Raw genomic sequence first — 13,571 nt, 5'->3', positions numbered from 1 at the left:
TAATAAACACCTTCATTAGAAACTGCATTTTGTGTTTTCTTTGTGTAATATTTAAATTTGTTTGATGAGCTGAAACACTAATTTTAAGCATTACTATTAGTTTCACTGACCAAAAATTCTTAAATTTTCTATATTTGAGGAATATTTTAGCTGTAGATTAGTGTATTATATGTAAATATATGAAAAACACTGCTTAAGAGCTTAATTAGTTTTCCTGTTAATTTGGATTAAGACCAGACTGGTGTTGGTTTCTTTTTTCTTGAAAGTTAAGTTCTTTTCGCTCTCCTCCCCACAAACAAATAATGAAACACATGTTACGGTGGTTACGCCCCCTTTGGGAGTGCATTGTTAATAACTTTATTGCAAAAATACAGGTTCCCTCTTTCCCCGAGCAACACCACCCCAGAACTGACACATAAAGTCTACACACACCCACAAATAACCATCTTTGTCAGTTAGCTTCCCACCCTCCTCTAACGCAAACACACACTTTCATCCTTTAGTTTACATTCATTCGCTCTTTCTCCCTCTTGCTCTCTGCGTCCTCGTTGCTCTCTTTTTGCATTCCATTGGTTGAAACATAGCAGTAGATGCAGAACAACAAAGTTCACCAGCAGCAATAAACATGAGATCTTCTCTTCCTCCTCTCCGTGTCTCTGCCAGAGTCCATGAGAGCACCCGTGAGGGGTGGGCGTGTCTGCCTCCTGACTGTCTCCAGTAAAGGACTGTGAGGGAAGGTTGATTTGCATAGCGGACTCATGCGCTACAATTGGCTACATTCTCCCACATCCAAAAAAACAACAACAAAAAAAATCCAAAAACACAAAAAAAACGAAGAAAAAAACAAAAATACAACCACAAAATCTGAACCTAAATGGAAAAATAAATTCTTACTTTAACTCTCTGAGTTAGGTGCCATCCTTTGGTTTAGTTACAACGTTCATTCAACATCAGTAAATTCTTAAAGAACATTACATTGGCCTTTTGTTTAATAAGGACTTTGTTAGTTTATACGATATTTAACAGAATAAAGCATATAATAAAAGTACTCTACACACGTCAGAATGCTACCCAATAAAGGGAAGAGTGAATTAAGTCGTAATAACTGTTCATACAACTGAGGAATGGTTGACATCTCTGATAGCTCACTGGCTGAAAATATACCTCTAATACATATCTATCATATAAAGCATGTTCATATTAGACATGTCACTGTCTTAGGTTGAAGATGAGCATTTTTCTGAACACATCTGAGGTCTCAAAACCAGTTTCAGTGGGAGGAGGGAGGGGAATAATAAAGTGTGAATTCATAAGTGTCACTGAAGTTCACCTGAGGCCTTGGAGTGAAAACAAACGGCATCGACTTCTCTCCAGCTGCTCCACGTTCAAATAGCCTTCAGAAAGTGCACTTCTGCCGAGTCACCTTGCAAAGTGCACTTGAGTCATCTGTTTTCATTGTTAAAAGCCTAAGAGAAGGGTTTCCTAACCTACATTCTCTCATTCCTTCTAGACTTTCCTCCGCTGCTGGCCTATTTCTGGTGCTACTGTTTCCTGTTTGGAACAAAGAAAGCAAGCGAGAATATAAGAGAGCAAGAAAAGAGGAGCAGAAAGAAAAGAAGAGGGAAAGAAGCAGAGAAAAAAGGAAGCGCTTTTCTTGTTCAAGCTCCCGGTAGAAACGGGAGAGCTGTCATTAGGTCGGCGAGCGGTTTGGGGGCAGAAACTCCAGCTAGACACTTGTGAAGTGCACTCCACTCCTATTTGAAATGCAGACATGAGGAAGTATCACTTTAAGTTTATCAATATTTGTTAATTATCATTATCAACATTCCATAAGGTCTTATTAATTAACATACAGGTTTCATATGTGAGTTTTCTGTACACGACTTAGTTATTAGAGAGTTCAGTCTCGGCAGATTAACTGTGCGCACACACAGGAAGAAAAACAAACCCAAAAACAAAAAGAGAAAAAAATATGGCTGTCCATCTGAAACAGACCTAGTTCAGCTACGTGTGCGTCCAACAAGAAATGCCCGTGAAGAGAGAGGAAGAGGCGTGGCTACTTGGTTAGAGTCCCCCCCTGAGCTAAAGGTCCTGTGGGTTGGAGGGCGAGTCTACAGAGAGCTCTAGTCCTAGTTGGATGCGGCTGGTGAGCGACTGCTAAAAGCAGCAAGCTCACCTGGAAACCCTCTGAAAACCCCAGGGGGAGACGAGAAACAGTCCCGGAAAGCAGGGGGAAAGGTTGAGGTTGTAGTTGGGGGTCAGAGTGACTGCATAGACAGAATAGTAGGGGGAGGAGGAAGGGAGGAAGGCAAGAAGGGGCTAAAGCAGGGTGCTGCAGGCGCTGAGGGAGGCTCTATGTCAGTGCAGATGTGCATGTGTGCGTGCATGTGTTTGCGTGTGCATGTCGTCTGAAGGAGGAGGAGGAGGAGGAACAGGATAGGAGCTGAGTCGATCCTCCTGAGCCGATTCCAGGTCCGTCAAGGTGAAGCGGTTGTGGACCCACGTGGACGGGTTGCGGTAAGATATTAGTGAAGCACTGAAGGACCATGGTCTGAGGAAAGCTTGACCCCCGTCAGACACAGCCAGAAACTCCCTGAACTGTCCGACAGCTCCTGGACATGAAGATAAAAGGTCAGATTAGTAAGAAGGTGCACGTCAAACATGACAGATGTGGTCATTCACAGGAATATGCACACATGCTTCGATTTTACACATGTATCTTCAATCATGGGATTTACAGAGTGTAAAAGACACAAACTGTCACACACTGATGCTTTAAACACAGTTTTCAAAGATCTCAAGAATTATTTCCCCAAGCTCTACTTAAACTTGTCCCATACAATCTGATAAACTATAGCTGTACAGCATCCCAGGGGAAATCCCTGTGGGACACCTTAAAAATACTACGCTATCTTTTCTTTTTGTACATCGATACAAAAGCAGAATCTTATATATCTATATATATATATATAAGATCTATATCAAACAATGCAGGATGCAGTGACACCTCTTTTTAAGATGTCATTAACAGATATTTGACTGTTGATAAATAAAAATTAAAAAAACCTGTGGTGATAGAGGCTAAAATTTCAGAACAGCCATGCTACTTCTTTATAATCAGCATTTATTTGCTTCTTTGGCCCAAATGGGGAGATTAAATTATAAACTGTGAGTATGGATGCAGAATTTCCCAATCAGTGCATCACCCTCAGCTTCATATAATCTAAATAGTAAAATCTGTTAAATTCCACATTTGATTCTTTTTATATGGAACATTTAAAAACTGGTCATTCTTCACTGTGTATACATGCATATTCTAAACAGTGCACGGTTTATTTAGGATCTTTTGTATCTAGCATATCCTGGTTTCTGAAAACAGCATATAGCACTGTTTATGCATAAAACTGAGGCAGTCTAAAGACCTGCACATGTGAATGAAGCGCAATGCAAGACAGCCAAGAGCATTTGGCAAGTAAAAGCATAGTGCCGGGAGGCAGGTTATGCATAATTTCACCTTGAATTTAAAACAGAAAAGATCAAAAGGACCAACGTGCATGCTTGTTGATTCTTTTTTTCCCTTGCTTGTTTATTATAAGCTAATAACAGCTCAGATGCATAACTTTTCCTATAACATACAACCAACCATAAGACATAAAGAAATTGTATGTTAAAAACTACACATATATTCCAATATTTAATGCATGTATATTTTTAGATTAAGAAGTTGAAGAAAACCTGATTACTCAATTGCTGACTTTTTTAAACCAATTGTTTTAAGCCATGATTTAGTGAGAATTTTGAATGCACTGCTAATTAATTACTAGAAATGATCATTTCTTCTTATGTTTTTCTCTGCTAAGAGAGACCATTGGTGTGTGACATGTACAGCAGCTTGTAAAAATACTTTGGATCGATGCGCATTAGCTTCAGCTCCCACAGCGAGGTGTTATTTTTGCACTGTGAAGCTGAAGTGTAAAAACCTGAAACGACACTTCTGCCTGTCAAACTATTCACCACAATTTGAGTTTAAAAACTAATATGATGCAAACAGAGCCGACACATCTGCAGATATGTCGTGTGTAATACTGACGTAACAGAAAACCTAACAGGCTGAAATGTTTTTGCTTCGGGGGCCTTTTTAAGACATCCCTCTTGTTTTCAGCTTTTTTCCTTATAGAGAGTGGGAAGGTGTCTTTTTTTAACCTCTAAATCAAGGTATCAGTGTTTACTTTTCAGAATTTCAAATTTCCTTCTGTGAATTTTAGATGAACTGGACACATGACAGATTTGCAGGCCAAATTTCTTTTAAAATCACCTTTGGGTCTTCACATTTTTTGCAAATCAGTGAGGATTCCCTGGTTTTAGATATATGGATATGCAGCCTACTTTTGTGCCAGATGAGCCCAATTTGCCAGGAGGCGAATATTCACGAGAAAAATAATAAAAAAAAAAAGAGGAGAAGACTTTTACTTTGCTCTAAAACAGACTTATCTGGCACATAAAGTAGCCAGCCAAAAATCCACTCTTGATGCAGGCGAAACACACAGTGCAACATCATATGAGCCAGCGCGGTGTTTACCTGTGAAGCAGTGGAGGGAGGTGGTGATGAGAAGGTGTTGGTGATGAGGAGGATGAAGGAGATGATAGTGGTGGAATAGCAACAGGGACTCAGAAGAGAGGAAGTAAGCAAGGAGAGGCACTGACATCAGCCTGCTTCACCTTTGAGAGAGACAGAGGACAGAAGAGGAAGAGAAGAAGAGAGCGGGAGGACAGATTGCAAGTAGAATAGCAGGACAAAAGGAAGAAACAAGACAAACAGCGGGGGGGAGGGAGGGGGGAAGAAGAGCACAGGGAAAAGCAATGTGACCGCAAGACATCAGGCAGGTGCAGTTTAACAGCATAGCCGCAAGGAGGCAGCAGAGCCCAAGTAGTCACACTCACAAAGCTGCGGGTTGCAGTCAGGCGGCTGCGGTGCGAGGTCACTACTGTGCCGCTCAGGCTGCGTCCAATTCTCCTCAGGTTTTCCCCATCATCAGGCTCCACCCCAAAATCCCGCAACATCATTGGCTGCAGAGGGAGAAAATGTCTGTCAGACGCTGGAAAATGGATCCAACTGATGACCCATGAACAGTTTCTGCAAAGGACTATGTAGGTGTTGCCTTGTTGAGGTAGGTGGGGGTGCTGGTGCAGTCCGCCCCGTACGCACTCCTCTCCATGTCTGCGTTGGGGGTCTTGGAGCGAGCCTGCCCTCCCACCCTGGATATGAGCCTCTCTGATGGGCTGCAGCCTGGGAACACACAGATGGTGAAAATATGAACAGAGCGTGGTCTGCAAATTATGTCAGACTGACAGCTTACATTTCCTGTGTCGTTCATGAATTCATTAATAAGTAACTTAAACAAACTTTGCTTATGATTTGACAAATGTTTACATACAGTATATATCAGGCGTGTCAAACAGAAGGCCACAAGGGCCAGAATCATCCCGGAAAAGACTCAAATCTGACCCAGTGGATGGCTTTGAGAAGGAGGTAATACATTTTGGACTATATTTTCAGAAATTTTGCAACTTTTCCCACTAAAGCAGACCTCCCACATGGCCATTTATACTACACCAATGTAAATAAGTAATAGATAATCAGTTACAATCATAGAAATTTCTGTTTTTTTTGGGGTTTTTTTACAATGGATCCACGATAAAAACGAATAAAAAGAAATGTTCTGTGAATGAACAACCTTATAATTACAGCACAGTCTGGGCAATGAGCTACATTTTATTCATTTTAAACATTTATTTCTTACAATTTATGCCCAAAAAGTTATGCAGATTTCTTTCATTTGCTACGGCAGCATTTTTTTTATCATGTAAAAGACAGTTGAAATTGCACGTCTTCTTTTTTTTAAAATTGACATATTTAAGAGATTAAATGTGTAATTAAACTTTTTACACTGGCTAAAAGGGGAGTTTCACTGGTTTGTCCTATTTAGGATCAAAGTGGGAGATACAGTGTGGTGCCCACAATGTAAAATAAGTTTCACATCCTTGGTATATATTTAATGAGCCAGCGCGATGTTTACCTGCGAAGCAGTAAACAGACCGAGACCGAGGCCTTCACTGAAACTCCAAAGTTTTTTTTAAAGCATTTCTTTAATGTCTCTAAAATTTTACATTTAACACAGAGAGAAGTGACCCTATAGAAAAATCAATATAAAAGTGGAAAGCAGTAACATCTGCTGCAGTAGCCTGTTTACTGCAGTACTCTTTACTGTGTCTCAGTTCCATACTACATACTGATATGCACAGTATATAACATGAGGTAATCTCAACAATATACTGTTGTGCATGTTGGAAATTAACAGCTACCACTGCTAATTACAGTAAACAGACCAAAAAAAAATACTGAAATTGTTAAATTGTCCCCATGTATAAACCAGTGTAAAATCCTCATTTTCAGTTCACAAAGTTCTGTTGATCGTACATATAATTTTGTAGCGGTTTTATACTTGAGGACATAAATTAAAAATGTGCTTATAGTTGGACTACAGCTGAATAAAAAAATCTATGGAGCATTTTAGCTTGCTTCAAAAAGTGAGCCTACAAGCAAAAAGAGTTTTCTATGTTGTAAATAAAAGACATGCGGTCACATTCCTTGTAGTCTCCACCATTTAGTTGTTTCCTGTGTTATTATTGTTTTCACATGTGCCTCGCTGTGGTTCTACATTTCCCTCCTTTCTGTCTTTGTATTTAGTGTTTTTCACCACTTTGCCAATTTTCTTAATCCATAAAACTTGCAGAGATTGTCAAAAATCTATCACAAATTTCTAAGATCTTAAGAGTCTATGTATGACATCCTTAATTCCTTTCTTTATCGTACATCAAAAGGCCCAAACACACTCACTACATGTATTGAATCAGCCATACAATATGAAAGCAATAAAACGTGGTCAAAAATGTGAACTTAAGTTCAAATCAAATATCAGAATGGACAAAAATACAAATCTCTTTAAATATGAGATGTTTCTGGTGCCAGACAGGCTGGTCTGAGTATTTCAGAAACTGCTGATCTACTGGGAATTTTCCCACACAACCATCTGATGGCTACTTCCAGCAAGCACAGAGCTCAGATCATCTCGAACTGGTTTATTCAAATGCCCTACACAGTCACCAAATCTCAATCCAACAGAGGCCTTTGGGATGTGGTGGAACAGGAGATTTGCATCGTGAATATAATTTAAGTTGATAGTGAAAATTAATAATTTAGTCATTACGCCACAACGGTATGTCATATTCTGAGCACAATTAATTTCACTGAATGGTGGGTTTAAATGTTCCAATAGTTACAGATTGTGTTATGGTGGCTATGTGTGTCTGTGTGTGTGTACCTGTCTTTCCAGCCAGCAGACTGGCCTGGTAAAGGGAATCAAGCTCAGAAAACTCAGCCTCTTTGCGGTCACAGCAGGGATTACTGTGTCGCCCTGGGGCATGCTGGGAGCTGTAGTGACCTGGAGAGGACTGGCAACTGTAGCTGTAGTTTTGACTGGATGCCTGCGGCCTGATGGGAATGCAGCGGTCTGGGGGTGTCTCGTACGGCGTCACCACTGCGTCGGGGCGGTCCAAACTCCAGGAGGACCAATGACGTGTCTCTGAAGCAGCTTCTTCCCTCGGCCAATGCTGAGCAGTGCCCGCGGGGGAATGGGGCCGCGGTGGTTGCCAGAGCGGCGTGAGAGGTTTCCTTTGCCCGGAGGCTTCCAGAGGGGAAGACAGGGGTGGATTAGAGGTCGGAGGGGGAGGAGGTGGGGGAGGCTGTGCGTGAGTGGGTTCAAGGTGTGCGGAGTGTGAGGTGTGTGTGACTTGTGTATCCCAGAGACGCAGAGGAAGCGAGGGCAGAGAGATGGCTAAGTGCTTCCCCAGTGGTCTGACACTCACCCCCCCTGCCTGCAGCAACTCACACAGCCTCACCCCTGTCCCCTCCCTCCCATCCTCCTCCTCCTCCCCTCTCCTGCCCGCGCATCCATCCTCCTCCTCCCCTTGGCTGGAAGGTGCGCAAGGGTGAGCGATGCTGAGGGTGAGCGGGGGTCGAGGGGGAGGGGGGCGATAGGGCGGAGGGGGCGGGTTCTGGCCTTGGCCCAGAGCAGCATCCCTGTTGGGCGTTGCCTGGTCCTCTTCCTCCTCCTGATTGGGCGTCAGCAGTACTTGGACCGGGCCAGGCTGTTCACTGGAGGACACAAAAGAGGGAGCGCGTCAGTCAGCCGGCAGCAGGACAGAAAAACAAAGCTGCTCTGACGTCAGGTGAGTTACTGCATAGAGGGAAGGTCACGACAGCACATCAGGTAAACAAACACACACACACACACAAGCTCACTTACATACCGGACAAACAGCCTTGTGCAAGCATCGCTTCGTGTATGAGATTTCACAGCCATGCTGTTTATGAATCAGGCACAAGCTCAGGTGCACTGACTGACTGATGACAAACTTAAGTGTCTGATTTGAGCATTTCCATCTTACACAGAATGTAATCAGATTTCCACTACTCTGCACTGGTGCAGTATATCAGCACTGAAAACAATCTATGACATAGACTAATTCAGTCTCATATCCTTTTATTGATTTGCATATATTGATAAATGAGGGATATGATATATGTTGAACATTAGTGGATTTTCTCAGAGACATGAGACACTATTAATGTTTGTGCGTGTGTGTGCTTGTATGTGTGAATAGAAAGTCTGTACATTTCTGTGTAGTGTGCACAGACACACGTGTGTCTATGTGAGCGCCCACCCCCGTCCCCCACTTTAACTTTCCTGTCTCTTTTCAGCGTTAGTAATTACCCAGCAGGCTTTGCAGCACTGAGCTATAAATCAGAGGCTTATGTTGATCAATAGAGGAGAGGAGGAAGGTAATAAAAGAGGCAGAACACTGAGAGCTTTGCCTCCACCTCCTCTTTTCCCTCAGTCTCGCTGTTAACAGTTTGGATTTACAATTTATTATTTTAGAAAAAAAAAGTTTTACTCCAGTTTAAGTTCAGTTTTAATGAAACACAGACTAAAATCAATATTAACATGGCTTAGTTTGCACATTCAATCAGTCTCTGGTCTGTGCTGGTTCTTCAGAGTGGAGCAGCAAAACTAATTACAAGATCTAACAAAGAATATTTGAGGTTTTAGGAGTTTAATGACCGCCCTTTAAGGCACATTTGAGATTATACATCTAATTTCCTGACTCAGTAAGAATCTAAGATCCTGAGAAAAGACTAGAACTTCACAATAAAGCTCACTATATTCATTCTTTTTTTCTAGGACATTCTGTACATTTTTTGCACTTGCATATTTTTAAAATCTAAAGACATTCAGGTTACTATAAACAAATTAACAAACAAATGCAGTGAGTTTTCCTAGGAAAACAGTTGGGATGATTAATTGGCAAAAAATCTGCAGGTCAATAACCAAACTGACCTTTTCAACTAACTTTCAGTTCTATTCTTTTAATGTTTTCATCATTAAGCCTCGTGTCTCTTGCATGTGTTGCATCCAATTGGGAATTTTTAAAACTATGTGTGTTTGGCTATCAAAAGTCATCAGTGCATCTCAGATTCTTAATACTTTGATTTCTGAATATTAAAACTGATGAAACTGATGTTAAAACTCACTTTCCCCTCCTTACGCAACAAAACTAACACATCAGTAGGAAAGCAGACTGAATTTTTGTAACAGACAAACATAGAAGCAGAGAGCACGGAAACAAAGCGCGGCACAGGATCTGTGACTGCAGTCGCGTGGCAGCACACAGGACAGAAACACAGTGATGGACTGCAGCTTTGCAGTGCACAGAAGGACAGATCAGCAGCACACAAAGAGCAGAGGAAAGCCTTGGCAGCACAAAGCTACAAAGAGCAGCACAACAACAATGAAGGGAAGCAGTGAAGCACAGAAAAGCCGAGAGAAACTCTCTCTCCCTCTCCCTCTTTTTCTTCTTGATGGCAACACAGAGAACAGCAAAGCAGCTTTTTACTGCATTGCAACAAACACACAAACACAAAGCGGATAATAAGTTGCTGTATATAGTCAAGGGTGTGTGTTTGAGAAAACGTACACATTCAGACACACACACACACACACACACATACACAGAGCTGGATGTGAGAGTGCAGTGCTGGGGGAGTGGGTTACAAAATCAAGCTTTCTGGGATTTTGTCCAGCCAGAGCTGAAGACGCACACATGAGGGTGTTGAGGCGTTTCTACACAGCCAGCACCCAGAGGACACACACAGCGGAGTCCTGAGGTGGGTTTGAGGACAGCTTGAGCTTGGACAAACACGAAGTGAGGGAGGAAGGGGAGGGAAGTGAGGGGTGTTGAGGTGATTTTGAGACAGGCACCGCTGTGGATACATAAGGGTTGACAGTGGTGGTACCTGCGTGGGCCCTGTGGGCGGGCGCTTCCTGTCTCCCGTTCCATTTCCTGTTCCTGCCTGCGTTTGATTGGGGCCCCAGTGCTCCTCATGCACGCAGCTACAGCCAATCCGCTATGAGCGTTAGCCTCATGCAGGGGTCTGAGCACAGCTGAGGATGTTAACAACAGAGCAGGAGATAAAAAGGAGAATAAGACAGAAAGATATAACGACAGAGTGGAAGCGAGAGAAAGTTTGAGGAACGGAACAAGAAAGGAGACACGAGGAGGGATGAGAGTAAACGATTATAATACAAAAGGAGAGAGAAAAGAGAAGCAGAGCAGAAGGAGTGTTTGTGAGGGGGCCAGCATGCATTACACTCTGCTGCTGTAAATCAATGTGTGAGTATTTTACATAAGTAAAGAGTTGCAAAGTGGGATGTCCTCAAAACCTAACCTAACTTCAATCCCCAATCATTTTGGTGAGAAATATCCAATCACTTAGAAGCTTACAATTCAGGTTTTTGCAGCAATAACAACAAGTTTTTACTATTGTGTTCAGAAGAAACTGGATCCAACACTCAACAGCTGCGATCAGTGGCTTTTAGATAAATGTAGAAACCATAGTGCTGTGTTTCCTCCAAATTTACTGCAAATTTCTTCAGTGCCACAGCTACTGCTGCTGGTACCGAGGGTCACAGATGTCATAGCATTTTGGCATTTAGTGCCTATTCCAAAGCCAAACTGACAGAAAATGCTCTAAATAAAGCAAAAATCTCACCTGACTTAAATTTGACTGCTCCCTGTTTCAAGGCAGTCTACTTGTCAGACTCTTAGCTGCCTCAAAAGCTGGTCTTTACTTAAATCACTCTGTGGAGGTCTCATTCTGACCACTTGCATGTGCCCGTAATGTTCCTTACACTACCTACCCTCACTACTATGCTCGCCTGATTTAAATCCTTGCAGCCCCTTCACCAAAATGAAACCCAGACAGAAGGTGCAGAAGGAGACAACCCTTTAGGGAAGATTAACAAATTGCACCACATAAACCTGTTAAATCTTTAAAACTGAGATTGTGAAACCATGAAAGAGATAAAAAAAGCGAATGAAAAGTTATAGATGCATGAAAGAAAACAGACCCCCGCTCCGTTTAATGCACTCAGATGTTTTGCTTCTTAAGTCTTCCTTTGTTTGGTATGACAACCAGTTTATGCAGGCTCACTGTCAAGTCAAAGTTTGTGCCTCTTCTCTGCCTGGGCTACATTGTTTACCCTGATCCTGTGATTTCAACTTGCACAAAACTGGCAGTTATTTTTTCTCTGAGGACACCCTCTTGTTTTCAAGCTGACAGACACTGGCAATATCATAAGAGGAAACAATAGGAAGATTTCATAGCAGGGACCCAGCATCTTTTCCCACTTAGCAACTCTGATGTAATCACATTAATATACTAACTTGTACTGTTGGTGACTCAAAAATTGAACATTAGATAAATGAGTTGAAACTGGGGCTGCGTTCATGAAGCCACACACACCAGACAAGGGAATAAACTACAAAGATATTTCTAAGACCAAGGTTTTTTTTAGTGTGCACTCTCAGTGGTGCTAGTTGGTTACAAAGAATGCACAAGTGGACAACAAAAGAGCAGCCATCATCCGTTTTGGCTTGAGTTTATAGACTTCAGATTGATAGAGGCAGAAGAAAGGAAGGCGGATGGCAGCTCTGTTGTTGCTGTTGGCTGTAACCTCTGAAACACTGAGGCAGATTGTTTGAAGTATGCCCGAATCCATCGATACGGGTGTGGGAACCCAAATTCTGTTACACAATAGCACTGATAGTGATGCCATCTGTTCGTTCACAACTCGTCCTTTCACTTCATCAAGGTTGAATGTGCACACAGGTGAGTGTCAGGTACATGAGACTAAACACAGTGAAGCAAACACAGTAGGGCAGACAGGACACAACATAATAATCCCTGATGTAGATTTAGTTAGTTCTGAGTAGGAGGGGAAAACCTGAACACCTGCGGTTTATATAAAACTCTCACTTACACACACCTAAACACGTCTTCACAATAAAACATGACAGAAAAATATCTTTTGTGGATGAACTGATCAAATATTCATGAAAAAGTCACACACACAGGAATATGGACACATACTTTGGGAACACCATGTGTTCCCAAAGTCGATCTAAAGTCAAGCCTGAAGTCACACAGACCGTGCCCAAGTCTTTAATTTGAATGTTGAGTCGAGACAAGATGTGAACATAATTCTTTCACTGCTATTTATAAAGCTGGTAGCTGATTTGCAGCTGAGGTTGTTTTAGGTATAACTACTTAAACAGCATGAATGACTTTGTAAGTGGTGCCCGACACGAGCTTATTTGTTTTTAATTGCATAAACAACATTTAAGATGTTGATTTTGTGTGTGAGCGTGTTAACATTTGCTAAATAAAGCTAAATAAAGAGGCTGAAAGTATGAGAAAACAAAACATTTGACTCAAGGAGCATGCTAAAGGAAAAAGTAACTGATGTCATCTGCTTTCAGCAGAAGTTATACTATTTCCATTAACACCAAAATGCCTAATTGACATTGCTATCCACAGAGCTGCATTGCTGTTGTGGCTAAAAAGCATGTGCAAAATATAATACTCAGACCTGATTAAAGGAACAACTGAAAGTTTTTGTGATTCTGTGTATAACAGGTAAAAATGCATGTCTGGCTAATTTCCAGTTTAATGCGGTCTCCCTGTGAAGCACTGCACCAGCACTGGGTGCTACTAGTATGGAAGTCCCATTCTGACAAGCTGCACATCTGCAGTGTGTGCTGGATCCCAGTTCAGTTGAATTCAATCTCATTTCTATAGCCACAGATCACAACAACAATTGCCTGAATGAACTTTATATTGTAAGATAAAGACCCTGTAAAAATATAGATAAAACCCCAACAATCAGATAACCCCCTATGATCAAACACTTGGCAAAAGTAGGACAGAAGACCTCCCTTTTAACAGGAAGAAACCTCCGGCAGAACCAGGAGCAGAGAAGAAAAGCCATATGATGCGACTGCTTTGGGGTAAGGGGAGGGGGGAAAAGGGTGAAGGATGCCTAGGCTGCATCACCTGATCCACTATAAGCTTTATCAATAAAGTGGATTTCCAGGAAGCAATCTTAAAACCG

At 41.9% G+C, this 13,571-nt stretch overlaps 1 protein-coding gene across 7 annotated transcripts in view; it reads right to left on the bottom strand.

Annotated features, from left to right (window-relative positions):
• Positions 1 to 314: 314 nt before the first annotated feature.
• The window catches only part of usp54b (ubiquitin specific peptidase 54b), a 59,990-nt gene continuing 46,733 nt past the window's right edge, over positions 315 to 13,571 (bottom strand). For 4 of the 7 annotated variants that reach the window (XM_082544314.1, XM_082544311.1, XM_082544312.1 and 1 more), the window contains 5 exons: positions 10,415 to 10,562; positions 7,383 to 8,215; positions 5,160 to 5,287; positions 4,942 to 5,067; positions 315 to 2,612 (listed from right to left, as the gene is read on the bottom strand). In XM_082544314.1, coding sequence (XP_082400440.1) covers positions 2,526 to 2,612; positions 4,942 to 5,067; positions 5,160 to 5,287; positions 7,383 to 8,215; positions 10,415 to 10,562 — 1,322 coding nt within the window. In that variant the 3' untranslated portion in view covers positions 315 to 2,525. Of the gene's footprint in view, positions 2,613 to 4,579; positions 4,720 to 4,941; positions 5,068 to 5,159; positions 5,288 to 7,382; positions 8,216 to 10,414; positions 10,563 to 13,571 lie in introns of those variants that run through there. The other 3 variants (XR_014278458.1, XM_082544316.1, XM_082544315.1) reach the window with 3 other exon arrangements.

The sequence above is a fragment of the Aulonocara stuartgranti genome (assembly GCF_965226115.1).
Source record: "Aulonocara stuartgranti genome assembly, chromosome: 8".
Taxonomy (NCBI): domain Eukaryota; kingdom Metazoa; phylum Chordata; class Actinopteri; order Cichliformes; family Cichlidae; genus Aulonocara; species Aulonocara stuartgranti.
Note: the sequence above shows the minus strand (reverse complement) of the source record. Positions and strands in the feature narration are given on the sequence as shown.